Genomic DNA, 16,120 nt, shown 5'->3' with positions numbered 1-16,120 from the left:
TAAGACGCAAGGAAGGGAAAGGAGGAGGTGAAATATTCAATTGAGATGGAAAAACTTACCACTCGGAGCATGGTGTCCAGCACATTTTGACTTCTTCTCTTTGCTGAAAGGCATGACATAAAATGGACAGAAATATTATTGAGAGATACTTTCCAAACTTAGGTGATACAACTTTACAGAACATTATTTGTACCATTTATAGACCATCAATAAGGTTAGATTTCTACACAAACAATACTAACACACAACAGCATCTGAAACCAGAGATACAGAAGAATCCACTGTTGTACCAGTGTGGAGCAGCTTCTTTAAGGATCCCAGGCCAAGTCCCTACGGACTGAGCCACCAACACATTGTTGGAGCCGCCCACCACCGCCCATAGTGAGTTCTTATTACATTACGTTATTACATATTCATTGAACTGACACTTTTATCTTTTATATTTGTTTTTGATTGACAATGAACATGTTTGTGATTCCAATTAATGTTCTCATGCAAGCTTGTTTAATTATAGTAGAGGTTTGGCGTTCATGAGGTCAGAGTTAATTATTATTATTATAATCTTATTATTATTATTTCAAAGTAACCAACCTTATGGTAAATCAGCTGTTTGAATGGTTTGTTTTAGATCCATGAGCACAAATACTAGTTCAGATTTAGTTAAAGGTCAAATAATTATTTAATATATTAAAGCTGAGGATCTGACTTTGGTAATATAAATAGTTGCTTTGTCTAAAAATCCCTTTTACACTAACTCTGAAATGAAGTATGTCTAATCTGCGCGGACATTGGTGTTGTGTTCCATGTAGGGATGCCTAACAGCGGCTTGTTCTGCCCTAAATATGGAAAGACATGGACCTGTTTATTCTATAACCTAAACATCAGACTTATTGTCTCATCAGTATATGATTTAATGTATGGTATGTTGGCAGTTGCAATACATTTATATTTGTCAAAGTTAATGTTAGCTCAGCTGTAAAGGTTCAGGAGACAGAGCAGTTATGGGTATGCATGTTTTCTATTACTTTATGTACAAAGAAAGTTCCATGCACACATTGACATCACACTATAGCTTATCTACACATCTGTGTACCACCCCTGAACCCCAGGTTAAACACTACTGCTCTGATGGCCACCGTACAGCATTATTTTTTTCATAATTTCTTTGATTTGATTTACATACTGTATTTGAACTATAATTAATAATTCAATATTTGAATAAAATATATTGTGTTCACATGAAACTTATCTCTTAAAATTGTTACTTAGCTAAAACCTAAAAATCAATAATAATGTGGTTTGGCTGTTTGTGTAGAGCAGCGGTGTCAAACTCAAGGCCCGGGGGCCAAATCCGGCCCGTGACTTCATTTTCTGTGGCCCCAAGAGCTTGCAAAGAATATTATATGTTTATTATATGGTTACATGATGATTTACAGAAGCACGTTGCCCATAAACTACATGTCCAACAATGTATCTCAAATTATACTTTTTTCTCAGAATTTTACTTTTTTTCTTCTAAATATGCCCTTTTTCTTCGAATTTGACTCTTTTTTTTAAATGTCACTTCCTTTTTTTAATTTGGACTTTTTTTCCAGAATTTGGCTTTTCTTTTTAAATCATTCTGTGACGTTCTCACTGAAGAGACTTGCAATTATTTGCCCCAGACTTCGGCTTTCAGAGGTAGTTAATTATGAAGTGATTACCCTATCTGATAATAGTCCAATGCAGAGGCAATAATATAATATAATACATTATTTTATATATGTATTTTATATAGTCTTAATTTAGTTACAACCGGCCCCTTGAGTGCAGCCCTAATGTTGATGTTGCCCGCGATTACATTGAGTTTGACACCCCTGGTGTAGAGCCTACAAGAGTGATGTAAATGGTAAGAGCCATGGACATTTAACACTGACTTTTTATTCATTTAATCACTAGTATTCAAAATGTTATTACACAAGAGTCAAGACAAGGTTATTATAAGAATATAATAGACATTTACAGAACAAATAAACAGTTGTATTCATTTACATTTGCACTATACACTGTTCCTTTTAGAAAAACTTATATTCAACGCACATTGAAAGAAAAAATGATTTCAATCAAGAAATATACATTTGAAAACAGAGTTATACAATATGGACAGCATCATCAAAGCCTTTTTTGATGGCTTCACTATGACTTAAAGTTTTAGACGTTGTCTGTAAACAATACAAAAACATAAAAAATGTCCTCACTCCACTGTCTGATTAAAATAATCTAGGTTACATGTTTGGATAAAAACATAAACTTTCATATGACAGGGTGATTGAATGTCTCTTAAATAAACAATTCGACCCTGTACATCTGTTTTATCAGCCCTCTTCATCGTATCCTTTCTATGCAGACTTAGAGGCTGTGATATAATGGATTGGAGAGCAATAAAGGACAAATACACGTTTGTACGAATGATAATATATCACAAACCCCCCTACGTATTTCAGAATGTAGTAGTCCAAGGAGCGCTCAGCGATTTGGCGCTAGAGTCTCCGGTTTACTGTACGCTCTAACCCAGCTGCCGTAACATAGACTTTTTTCTCTTTTAAGCTTTTGATTGGGTTTTTTATAAATATTGTTATGACATTCATGGACAATCATGTCTGAAGAAGAAAATAAGGTTTCCGATGAACTTTTCAAAGATGTCAAATTCTACGTGGTAGGGGACATTGACGAAAAGGTGAGGCTCTGGACACAAAAACGATAGCTTCTTGTAGCTAAATTGTTTAGCATGCTAAATTGCTAGCAGCATTCAATCCAAATGATGTGCTCCAGGAGAAGCTAACCAGCGAGCTAACTAGCTGACATGCTAAATGAGTGAAGTTGCTCTTTGCACCCTCACATACAGTACTGGGTGATACCTATAGTATCCAGTCAGTTATATGTGAGATTGTGCTCCTGAAACCCGGCTTCACTGAATATTATGTCAAGAGGCTTAATCACCCAGCACTACACTTCCATGCGGCTCCTTAGCTATGAGTTTCGTAGTTGCACAGATGGTTAGCTGCTAGCCTAATGCCTTTGGTTGATCTTTCACAGAAAAAGCTGGCATGTATTAGTTTGTTTTCTGTAACGCAAGAGTGCTCAGCATGTCTGCGGATCCGGCTCTGATGGAACAGCTAGGTGCTCAGGATTAGGCTCGGTGTTATTCTGCATCAACCTGTGACCATCAACATCTTGCTCAATTGTGCGTCCTTATTGCGCATGTGTCACTGCTTGTTCCCTCGTTGTGCTGGTGACCTGTGGCACGGAGCTGCACTTCCTGCCAAATAGTGACTAAAATAAAATAAGATAAGATGGTACTTTATTGATCCCAATTTGGGAAATTGTTGTGTTGCAGCAGCATAAAAAGACTAGGCATACAATACAAATTCAAAGACTAGAAATAACAAGTAACAAGTTGAATACAAGGTATTATATCTACAAAAAATATATACATAAATATATGACAGAAGGAATATTAAATATTTAACAGATTATTTAAATGTGAAATGTACAATGTGGTTTTATTCCAAGAGAAACTACGGAGCAGAGAGTTCTCTTCCAGCCAGAGGTGATTTGTTGTACAGAGTTATGGCAGTGGGCAGGAATGTTTTCCTGTATCTGTCCTTGTGACCCGGAGCTGCAGTAGTCTGTTGGAGCTGTGCAGCTGTTGATGGAGAGGATGGGTGGGGTTATCAGTGTTTCCCACAGATCTGAAATATACTTGGGGGGGGATAACAACATTAACCTTTCTGTTGGTCGCTTGTGACCAGACCCTTCACGCGATGGCAGCGCGAACAGGTACAGCCAGGGCCGGACCGAGACAATAAGTCAGGAAATTATACACCCAGCCAGGCAACTATAGTTTAAATCTACTACCCACAAATAAATATATGGACATGGGTTACTATTTAAATACAATTTTAAATGTATTTAGGAACCTGTCCATGTGATTTTAAGTGGGGGTGGACCTCAAATCCTCTGGGGGGGTCCGGGGGCATGCATTGGAGTTAAGGCCCTGACACACCAAGCAGTCACCAGAGGACTAGCCGACGCTGAAGTCGGCTGTTGCCTGGCCGTGTTCTCCTGCGTTTTGGCCATGTGTCGCACGGGAACACACCGCACCGACTTCAGTGCGTGAGTGGCAATAACTCTCCTTACCAGCAGGCGGCGGTAGTGTGTATTCGTCATTCAAAAGAGGCAACAACCGGAAGACAGAGAAGAAGAAGAGTATCTTTTCTCCGTAATATCATACAGAGCTGGCCTCTCCTGGATCAAGGTGATGAGCAGGTCTTCGTTTGCATCATTCCAGATCGCCATGATGAGATGAAAATGAATAGCAGTCTGTGTGTGCCTTCTTAAATCGTTTGTTTACGTCCCTCACTTCCGCTTCGCTTCTCATGCACTGATTTGCGAGCTGAACAGCCAATCAGAGTGATTATTTGGTCCGACTGCCAGACCCGATGCATGGCCGATTCAACATGTTGAATCGGCCATGCATCGGGTCTGGCAGTCCAAATAAGGCGTGTCACGGTCGACGGTGCGGGACACACCAACCTGACTACGGCGCCTCTGACGACGACGGCCTCTGACTCCCAAAATCGGGTTGGTGTGTCAGGGCCTTTAAATGCATCAATCTGGTGCACTTTGAGGGGAAATAAAGAGACTAGATCTATGGGAACAGAACACCCGTATGAAACCGAACTGTATACATTTCAATAATCATAGAATCATGGCTATAACCAATAACATACCGTATCCAATATGAAAAAACACTGAAACTGGTTTATTTATCCAACGGCTGGAACTGCGACAACAACAACTTTAGGACGGCACTGTCCAACTCTGTTCACAGTTTCTGATCCACTACCAAGTCCTTAAACACTGCAGAGCCCTTACCGTGTTCCTGTTAGTGTTCACTTCTTGTCTGTCTTCTTCTGTTCATTTATCTGACGTCCAGCGCTCGTCTTTTACCCTCTTTTACTTTCTCTTTCTTGATCCTCCTTAGCAACGGAATTGACCAATCAGAATCGAGTATTCAACTAAGGCTTGTAATAAAAGTTGTTAGTAGTAGCTGGGCCGGCTAAACGGATTGGATTGCCGCCCTGTCTGTCAGCCTTCCATCTCGTGCACGCACAAATGTATCTCGTGCCCTCATTGGGCGTGCCGTCATTGGGCGTGCATTGCGCGTTCGTGTGTGTTGGAGGAGGTGCTCTGTAAGGAAGTCTGAAGGAAGGGGCGGATTCTTTTCCGCTGTGTACTTTCAAATGTTAGTGCACTCGAGCCGGTTTCTGAAACTTACCTACCCCACCTTTTAAGAGCTAAACATTTTAAACATTACCAATAAGATATAATAAACACATATGTTTGACATTTACTGTATTCAAGCTTCTATAAAATCATTTCTTCTGGTCTTATAAGTACGCGGGGGGAAATCATTTGGGAAAAGGTCAACTACTAAATGATCCCAAAAGAGAGACTTTTCCTTGCTTAATGCTTATTGTTCACAGCAGCATGTTGTGTGTTTATAGAAGAGCTCACTGAACCGCAGCTCTATACTAGTGACTTGTTTATTCCAAAAATATTGCTATTTACTGAACTCGGCAATTGCCTCCTCTCATACTCTCTTCATTTCATGTTGTTGATCTTTGGCCACTCTTTAAACTGTTAGTTAAGTCTGCTAATAAAGAAGATTTATCTACTGAATATTTTTCTCGATTAACTGTTGAACTAAACCATTTGAAAAAGTAGTGAAACATGTCCATCCCAGTCCAAGGGGATGTTTTATATATCTTGTTTCAAAGAACCAAAAGATAATAACCTTTTTAAAAACAGAGAGAAGCAGGAAGTCTCCATGTTTGAGAGGCTGAATACATGTTAAATGACTTCATCTAATGGTTGCAGCTCTGATGTTGATGTCATTGCTGAAGCCAGTCTGGGCTGCAGTCTGCAGTGAGATGGTCTTAACTGAACGGTGTGCTGGTGTTTCAGGTGGTGCAGCTGCTGAAGGCGGGGAAGGGGAAGGAGGTGTCCTACAATGCTTTGGCCACTCACATCATCGCAGAGGACGGGGACAACCCCGAGGTGGGCGAGTCCAGAGAGGTGTTTGACCTGCCTGTGGTCAAGGTAAGGCCTGTGCCACAGTGTGTTCATACTAAACAAAGTTAAGCTTGGTTTTATTTTTGCATGTACCGCTCTAGCGCCATGCAGTGATGACATGTTTCTGTACGCAGATCCGGAAGTTAGCATTGCAAGGGCTCCCTCGTAAAAAACAATGGAATTTTTACATTGGGGTTTCTAATATTCTAATATTGCGTGAGGCTATAAAGGAACTACATCATGGTGGCATGATGTCACCACAGCTAATATACATACATGCATGCATACATACATACATACATACATGCATGCATGCATACATACATACATACATACATACATGCATACATACATACATACATACATGCTAGGGGTGTAACAGTTCACAGACATTTCGGTTCAGTACGTACCTCGGTTTTTAGGTCTCGGTTCGGTACGTTTTCGGTACAGCAGAAACAATTATCACAAAACATAACATATTTTTTTTTAATTATTATTAAACTGTGAATAATGTATTCACTCAAATAAATACAAAATATAATAAAATAAACATTAAGGTGCAGATTTTCGATGAACTGAAATAATCTGTATTTGAACTGTACTGTACTAGTACCTAAGCAGCCAGCTTGACATTATGACTTGCTTGTCATGGTATTTTCATGTTTTTTTAAAGAAAGATGAACTTGTCCACATTCCCTGCCCGAAAGGGCAGATCTGCTGGCACTGGCAATGTCTCCTGCTGTGGAGAACACCCTCTCGCTAGGGACAGAGGTAGCAGATACAGCCAGGTAGCGCTTTGCTAACATGGCAACATAAGGATATTTGCCGTTTGTAATAGCTTTGGCTCGGTCTGAAGTTTTTGCGAGTGGTGGAGGCTTAAATGCTAATGGAGGTTGGGTTTGCACTTCAGTCTTTTGGTACCGGTGATATTCATGTTCGGGTGATGCCTTTTCAAATGAGTGTGCACGTTTGATGTATTGCCAGCCGCGTAACCAATTTTAGTAGAACAATGCCGACAAACAGCTTTGGTTCGGTCCACCTGTCTTTGTCTGTCATCCTTGTACGTAACTGCGAAACCAAAATGTTCCCAAACCGGAGACTTCAATGATGCTGGAGGATTTTCGAGCTCAACTTTATCTGCATTCGCCATTTCGACAGTTCCTGAAATTACTGACTACATATGAACGCATCCCTCTGATCAGCTCGTCCAATGAAATGACTTGCTCGCTCTATGACGCGTTGATCACAATGGGAGCAAATTACTCTGAATGCTGCGACGCAGCACCTGAGATTACTTCCAAGAAGTTGTTCACGTTCTCAATTTTTTATGTTTAACGTTATATTCGTTCGGTACACTTCAGTACACACGTGTACACTAGGGATGTGCATCTCCATCACTGAGGCCGATGCGATGCGCATCTCGATACGTTGCCAGGATACGATACATTAACGATACATTTGAAACACCAGGCGATGCGATACGATATGATTCACCCCTGTTGCGATACAGTTCGATACGATTTGATTCAACATTATGCGATTCGGTACGATGCGATTCAACACAATGCAAAAATAATGATACTTCAATATGGTACGACAGAGGATTTTTGTTTTATTCCTTATATGCAGCAAATCATACATTAACAAAAAAGTGCTTTACATATTTGGTACTGCACATCCCATCATGCCGTTTATTTTTTTTCCTTTAAAAGCTCTCCAGAGTACAATTGTATAACACCTCACAGTTAAACAATGTAAGGATGCATTGCTCATGATTAACAATGTGCAAATAACAGCTAGCATAGTGCAATGCCCATACAGCTGCTGCCTGATGTGCTTAACACTCATTCATAGGCTGACTCACCAGTGAGCAGAAAGCAGTGGGTTCTATGGGAACAATAAAGAATACAAATAACCTTTCACAAACAGGTATTTCATAACTGCTCACAGTGAGGAAGACATTTAAACTGTGATTGGCCGTCACAGGCTGCTGTAAACTAAACACCACTCTCTCTGACAGAACGCCTCACTGAGTGATTTATCTCATGTCTAACTTTCAGGTTTCTCTTTTCAGCCGCAGACCCCATGTCGCCTCTTTATGTGCGTCGCTAAGTTCCTCGTACTACGTGTGTACTTTAAAGCAGCTCGGCATCGTTAACAATTTGCGAGCGATTTTTCAAGTTGACCGTCTGTAGTATATAGTGCCGCGCACATATACCATCATGACGTTACTGATGGGGTGCGGCTGCGGAGTGATACTGTGTGCATGCAAGCCCGAATCTGGGACGGATCTATGTATCATGGCTGTAGACCTGTTGAGTAATAAAGATACCTCATACAAAGGTCTACGGATACCTTATTACTCTCCATGACCTGCGGTCAACTATATAGCATAAAGGACTATTACACCGTGTTTCTTGAACAATCCGAAGTGTTGCCAAACGTTTGATTTGTAGGTATTTTTCGGTGCGCTGTGTTTCTCTTTCTCCTCAACTTCCGTGTGTGTTGATAACTGAGACTCTCGGCCTCCGTAGTGGCGAAGCAAATATCAAAGATCGTCTCTGCTGAGCGTTGACAAGATGAGGGGATTTTGAATCGGTTTTTTACCGATGCAAAGAGGCTACGCAATCGATGCATCGCGAGTTCAACCCGGTTCAACCCAAACTGTAGCCGATGTGCACTCTTTCAACCGGTGCACTCGCATCGTGAACGTTTATGCCGGTGCACCGATGCGAATCGGTGAATCTTAACATCTCTAGTGTACACGTGTACCGTTACACCCCTAATACATGCATACATACATACATACATACATACATACATACATACATATACCAAAGCCAATTCCTCGTATGTGTAAGCCTACTTTGTAATAAAACCGATTCTGATTCTAAGCTGAAGGTGGCTTATGTTCGGCATTATGTTTTTTGTCTCATTTAGACACTTGTCTGCACACGCCATTTTGATAACACTTAGAGTCTTAGGGCATTCAGCAGTGTGGTATTGACTGACAGATTTTATGTTGTAGAACAAAACCTTAAAATCTTTGAATATAGTTTTGCCCACAGACCTTATTTCAGACCTCTAACTACAGTGATGCAAATTAGTCGCTTGTCGGCACCTCCCGCTTTTTTAACGCTGATTTGGGTGACTTGTGTAATTCGTGGAGAACCGAAGAGTTTTCGTTTTGGGGGGGGGGGGGTCCGTCGGTCCGACTGACGGACAACTTCTCACTTCAAAAAAGAAGAAGAAATCTAGATCGCAAAATAATTAAACAAGCGAGTGCCTGTTTTTCCTGGCCAAAGACAACTTCCTTGAACACAACACGAGCGTAACGTGTCTTCACGTGGTTATGTCTCGTCTGAAAGGAGTGTAGACTAGAGCAGCGCCATATAGATTATTATTATTATTATTATTATTATTATTATATGGTTCTGGACTAGAGTGCTGACGGAGAGCACCGGAACGCCGCTCCAGCTCTTCAAATATTGCAGTACCCATACATATGCCGCAGTGTTTGCGTGGCTGTGTCTTTAGTTGTAAGCACAGTGGCGATCTGTTGTTATTAGCATCGGGTTTGCTAGCTATGCTAACGAATTTAAAGAGCTTTTCTACAACCAGGTGGAAGAGCGCTCTCTCCTGAGAGGCTCAAATAACCTCAGTGAGGTTAAGGCACACCTTGATATGATCATTATAGTTATTAATGAGACATTAGAGACTAAATGAAAAACAGGTATAAAATACTATATGACAGTAACAAAAAAGTTGTTAAAAATAACAAGAATAGAGTTTAAAAGGGGAGTGATTTGTAAAATATCCCAAAAGAAAAATCTGCTTACAGTTCTGTTTAAAATGGGTATTGAAAGATGTATCCATAGATCTCCTCATGTTGCTCTCAAAGTGCACCAGATTGATGCTTTTAACTTCAATATTAAAAAAAAAAATCTTCCCGGGGGAGCATGCCCCCGGACCCCCCTTGAGGAGGTTAGGTCCCCCCCCCCCCCACTTAAATTATGTTCACATGGATAGGATACTAAATACATTTGCACACATCTTGTGTCCATATATTTCTGTTTCGGTGGTCATGTCACAACCGTGCACGACTGCACGTGCATGCATGCTGTCTCTGCGGTCCTGCCTTGGGTCTCGTCATGCTGCTTCCCTGATGGCTTCCCCAGGATTGTAGCTGACATCCTCGTGGATTCATCTTCTTATTACAGACACATGCATTTCCTAACATTCGGTCTATATGCTGTAAAATGTATTATCTCTTGGATTTACACACGGCATCTATTGCACGTCTGTCTGTCCTGGGAGCAGGGTTCCCTCCTCTGCTGCTCTCCCTGAGGTTTCTCCCATGTTCCCCTTTAAACTGTGGGTTTTCTCTGGAAGTTTTTCCTTGTACGATGTGAGGGTCTAAGGACAGAGGGTCTAAGGACAGAGGGTCTAAGGATAGAGGGTGTCGTTTTTCTCATACTGATATTCTGAACAATCTGTGCTGTTGTATTTGCTGTAAAGTGTCTCGACTGTAGGCTATTTTTATTATATGTACAGCACTTTGGCTCGACCAAAAATCGTTTATAAATGTGCTATATAAATAAAACTTGATTTGATTTGATGCGTGAGTTATGGTAAGATATCTGCTTTTTCTTTGCACAGCATGAAAGAAAGGCCAAATGAATGGGCTGTGATTTTAGTTTTTTTAAGCAGAGGTTGAGTTCAATCATTTGTACGGCCCTCTGAGGATGTTGTAAACATTGAAAGGAAAAAGGTTCCCCACCCCTGCTGTAAATAATAATAAAAACCCTTTTTTAACTTAACATCTCTGTCTCCTATTGATCTGAGTATATTATAAAGAATAGCCAGTTAATTGAAGCATTATAGCGCAGGCCTTTGTCAGATGGTATATTACGCTGTTTTTTTTCTGCTTCGAATAGTTCTCTCTTTTTTCCCCATACCTGTGTTTGCATCACTGTAACTAAAAACATCTTTAAAAAAACGTTGGTAAACTTTAAAATAGTGTAACAAAGAGAAAGCAGTTGATATCAACTTGCTTTAATCTATGTTTTCCAGCCATCCTGGGTGATCCTCTCGGTCAGATGTGGAGACCTGTTACCGTATCCTTCCACCATCAAGTCCAAAATACCTCTAAGTGGTGTCATTTAAAAATGTAAAATAACAGTGGCAATGACTAGAGAAAAATAATGTTTAGGATTCCAGATATGAAAAAAATAGGGTTTATTCGCCCAAAGAAATGTTCTTTTTTTCTCCCTAACTATGAGCACCAGTGTTACAGGGTTCTCCCCAGAATCAGGACAAATATTCTTTGGTGTGACGGCTTGTCTTCCTAGGGTAAGTGTGTGTAAGAGTGTGAGTTGTGTGTGTGAGACACTTGAATTATTGTAGTTAAGACATGGATTTCACAAAGGTTGATAAATGTTGTCTATTCTTCAACATTATTTTGAAAAAGCTAAACTTATATTTGGTAACTTGTGGCCTTTTGCTGACCTGACAGGAGTTACTTTTGAAATACTTCACTGTGTGTGTGTGTGTGTGTGTGTGTGTGTGTGTGTGTGTGTGTGTGTGTGTGTGTGTGTGTGTGTGTGTGTGTGTGTGTGTGTGTGTGTGTGTGTGTGTGTGTGTGTGTGTGTGTGTGTGTGTGTGTGTGTGTGTGTGTGTGTGTGTGTGTGTGTGTGTGTGTGTGTGTGTGTGTGTGTGTGTGTGTGTGTGTGTGTGTGTGTGTGTGTGTGTGTGTGTGTGTGTGTGTGTGTGTGTGTGTGTGTGTGTGTGTGTGTGTGTGTGTGTGTGTGTGTGTGTGTGTGTGTAGCTTCCAGATGATCTCAATGCGTTCTGGGCTTACATAACCTTTTATGGAGGAGCATGTCAACTTAACCTCAACAAGAAGGTCACCCACTTAGTAGTGAAGGAACCGAAGGGGGTAAGGTCCAGCTCTGTGTACTCTACCATTTTGCATATCCACCATGCATGTTATTGCTAAGAATGTCTGTCAAAGAAATACAGTGGTCATGTTGTAGGCACTCAGTGGTTGTATATTTCTCGTCTTTCAGGCAAAGTTTGAGTGTGCCCTGAAACACCCGGGCATCAAGATTGTCACCCCAGACTGGATCACACATTCTGTTAAAGGTGATGGTAATGCTGTGTCTGCTGTATCAATGCATTCATTCAAAGATTCCATGATATGCCTGTTATAGTTTCCCACTTCCCAAGGTCATGTACTCGGGTTACTTGTTTTGAACCACCAACAGTCCAAACCTTTAATATGATTATTTTTCTATTACAGAATTCAAAGATTAAATAAAATAAACTAAAAAGATATATATAAAAATGGCCTTTCAGTCTCAAGGTATAAGGACACATCCTTTTATTTTAAAGGTGCAAGAACAACTTAAAATGCAAGTAATATAATATTATAATAATAATAATAATAAATATATATTTTCAACATAATGTTGCTAATCATCACTTTTGTCAAGTATAATCCAGTCTTTTAATATATTTAAACTTATATATTTATGTATTTTTTGCGTTAAAATACATGAATTTAAAAAAGGGAGAAGATGCTATATGCCTGACCATAGCTTAAAGGCGACCTATCATGCAAAATGCACATTTTGATGTCTTTTATACATAAATATGTGTGTCAGGGAACTCACAAAGTGTCAGAAAAGAAAACACACTCTTTCCCTCCGTACCCAAATCTCTAAAAACGGGGGTACAACGGAGCTGATCCAGATTTGCCGTGGGTAATGTCCAATATGACATGATTTACGTCATATTGGACATGCGGACCCATGGCACTATCAGAAAGTTGCTATCAGAAACAATGCCTGACGTGTTTTGGACGTTATATGGTCTTTGTTTACATTAGCAAGCATCGCTAACACTCAGAGCTAACCTGTACTGGAGTATGTGTAAAAAAGCAGGAAATAAAAAAAGGAACTCACCTTGTGGTAAACCTGAGAGACAAAAAGAGTTTGAGCTCCATACTGTTTCAGAAGTAATCCTTGAAGTAGTTTGGAACATGATGGCGTTTAATCACGGCAGAATTTAACTATACCTGCCGGGTAATTGTGAGCAGGCATTAGCTCCACCTCCTCTTTTTTATTTTTTATAGTTAAGGACCCACAATCTGCATTTCTCTGACAGGACTGGAATAGAGGGATAGGAACAGATAGGAGGGATTTCTATTTTAGAAATCCCTCCTATCTGTTTGGTATTTTCAGCAAAACACATCATAGACATGTTTTAATATATTTGCATATATATATATATAATATATGCATAAAAAGAACATGATATGAGATCTGCTCATTTCAATCTGCAGTGCTTTGGCAGCTGAACACTACAAGACTTGAAATGATGAACTATAATTGTGACAACTCTCCTTTTTCCTCCTTCACAGAAAAAATCAGGAAGGATGAGTTGCTCTATCACCCCAGACTCACGTACATAGAGCCTGAGGAGGAAGACAGTGAAGCTGACTCATATGACCAGCGCTACCATTCAGATGGAAGCTTCAGCCCCCGGCGTTCCAGGATGTCTAGTGGCGGCTCGTCTGGTGAGGAGTCCAGCCCCCGCCGACGGCCGGGACCCAAAAGACTGAACTCCGTCTCCCCGAGCTCCCCCCGCAAAGCTGACCGCCGCAGCGAGCGCATGTTCGACGACTCCGACGACGACTCCTCCACAGAAAAGGAAGGCCCCAACCTGAACTGGACCCCTGCGGAGGTCGTCACCCCGATGCCCCCTATTTCCAGCGGCACAGCCAGGCGGCGAGGGGGGCCACCCGGCAACAAAGAACCAGCGCCGTCCACAGGCAGTGGGCTGATCAACCTGTGTGCCACTGTGCCTCCGGTCCCCGGCAGCGCAGCTGCTACGCCTGCTGAGGCTCGCTCTGCTGCTGCCGCCGCTATCACTCACGCCATACAGCCAGGTCAGTCTACACCAGTGGTTCTCAAATGGGGGTACGCGGACCACTAGGGGTACGTTTGAGTACTGCAGGGGGTACGTGAGATAAATGTTATGTTAATGAAAAAAACAAAGTAAGTAATACATTTAAACAAACTACTAATAGTAGATTAACTACTTTATTCAAAGGTTCACAGTAATTCTGGATAATAAAATGGGAAAAATAAACGGGGTGCTCTCTTTTCCTCTCCCTCTCCTCACAGCCCGTCAGTCTCGTGCAACTCGCTGAATAACCTGTAATAAGTGACCTGACAGTAAAGAATAAACATATTTCTAACTAGTTGAGCTAGTTCCAGAGTAGATCAAATAGCTAAGCGTGATGTTCTAACTCTCATGCGGCTTTCACACCAGCGCTTTTCTCTTTCTAGCTCCGAGCGGTAGCTTTTCTGGTTCAGCTCAGGTTTCCCTTTTCTGCTCCCGCTCTGTTCACACCGCCCAGAGCTGCCGCTGCTGCGTCATGATGTCACCGTTTACGTGCCTGCTTCATAAAATCCAAACCACGCAGAAATCCCTCACATCGACAACAACAACAATGGCCGATTGTATTGAAGCGCTGTTCGCTTTGGTTATCCTTTTACGAAATGAAATGGAAGGCATCGGACGACTTTACAAGGGACGACTTTGCTTGGAACTTTACAAACATCACACGCAGGCATTTTGTTGTTGTTCAGGAGGTTGATCCTGCCCATGCCTCTGCCCCCGCCTCGACGTAAGAGAGACGTAAGCGACGCCGCGTCTTAGCTCCGAAGCTCTTGCCTCTAGACCGACAATTTTTTGGAGCTGGATTCCGGAGCTAAGAGGCGGCGCCTCTGCGGTGTGAACAGGAAAAAACTGTACTTTTCAGGCTCTAGCTCCGAGCCGGAGCTGAAAACACGTTGGTGTGAAAGGGGCATTAGTGTGTGTTTTTGCTCCGCTCACCGCTGCAGGTGATCATGTAGAGCTGCGTGTGTCTCCGTCAGCAGCAGCTGATCTCTCTCTCCTGTCAGATTAGACTTCACTCGCGTATATGTTTATATCCATCAGATCTAGCTAGTCTAGCTAATGATATGACTGCCTGCTTATCAAAGGACACCTAAACAATAACCGTTGCTTGGCAACAGGGTGTGGCCACAAAGTATAGTGCAGCATTATGCATATGTTTCAGGGGTAGACATTAAGGGTGAAAAGCCACTGGCCCTCCGGGCCGATAGAATTGTATTGTCACTGGCCCCACCATTGTAACCCCGGAGCATTCGTCCCAAAAAAAAAAAGACTAATAATGAAGAAAATTAACACATTTGTTGCAATAGTAATTTATGCACTAACTACATTACTACAACATTTGAACAATCAGTTCTTCCTCATTTTCCTCAATTGTTCATATTTGGTTTATTAAAATAATGATATTGTGGTCATTGTTAAAAAATGTCTGCTATTATTATGAGTATTATTATTAGTAGGCCTATAATGCGCTTTCTGCCTTCCTGTCATTAGGAGTTAGACAATGGCTATAGATTAGATTAGAACCTTCATTATCCTAAACTGCTGGGACATTTCCCTAAAGCCAATACCTTTATATTTTCTACTCTTCACTTACTGTCAGCAGGTCGGCATTGATGTACAGAGCCGATAGAAGACCTTGTTTATATTGGCATCATATTGAGAGGTGCAGCCAGTGACGCGTCCTGAAACCAGGAAGTAAGCTGCTGGTTCCCTCGACAAAAAGCAATGGGATTTCTCCACAGGGTTTTGGAAAATAGCTGGAAATAAGGTCTGTGGAAAACAAACCTGTTTGATAAATGCATGTTTTGTTCAGGCGGATAATCTCCACATGTCTACCCTACTTTTATCATTTTCGAATCATAAATCTAATCGATAGATTATAAAAGGGTTTTAGGACGCGTCACTGCACCACTAGAAGCCAACTCCATCGATCAAGCTGAAACTTTCTCTCCCTCTTCTTCTCATGCTCCCTGTCACTCTCCTTTAACTCCTCCGGTGACTTTCTTTTATTTGAAGATTGTTTTTTGCACGGCGT

The 16,120-nt window shown here is 41.3% G+C and overlaps 1 protein-coding gene across 1 annotated transcript in view; it reads left to right on the top strand.

Annotated features, from left to right (window-relative positions):
- The first annotated feature begins 2,146 nt into the window (after positions 1-2,146).
- paxip1 (PAX interacting (with transcription-activation domain) protein 1) overlaps positions 2,147-16,120 on the top strand; it is a 46,002-nt gene continuing 32,028 nt past the window's right edge. The window contains exons 1-7 of the mRNA XM_071206288.1: positions 2,147-2,716; positions 6,010-6,144; positions 11,191-11,234; positions 11,406-11,469; positions 11,945-12,055; positions 12,186-12,261; positions 13,541-14,068. Of these exons, the coding sequence (XP_071062389.1) occupies positions 2,636-2,716; positions 6,010-6,144; positions 11,191-11,234; positions 11,406-11,469; positions 11,945-12,055; positions 12,186-12,261; positions 13,541-14,068 (1,039 nt within the window). The 5' untranslated portion in view covers positions 2,147-2,635. The remainder of the gene's footprint in view (positions 2,717-6,009; positions 6,145-11,190; positions 11,235-11,405; positions 11,470-11,944; positions 12,056-12,185; positions 12,262-13,540; positions 14,069-16,120) is intronic.

The sequence above is a fragment of the Pseudochaenichthys georgianus genome, chromosome 17 (assembly GCF_902827115.2).
Source record: "Pseudochaenichthys georgianus chromosome 17, fPseGeo1.2, whole genome shotgun sequence".
NCBI lineage: Eukaryota > Metazoa > Chordata > Actinopteri > Perciformes > Channichthyidae > Pseudochaenichthys > Pseudochaenichthys georgianus.
Note: the sequence above shows the minus strand (reverse complement) of the source record. Positions and strands in the feature narration are given on the sequence as shown.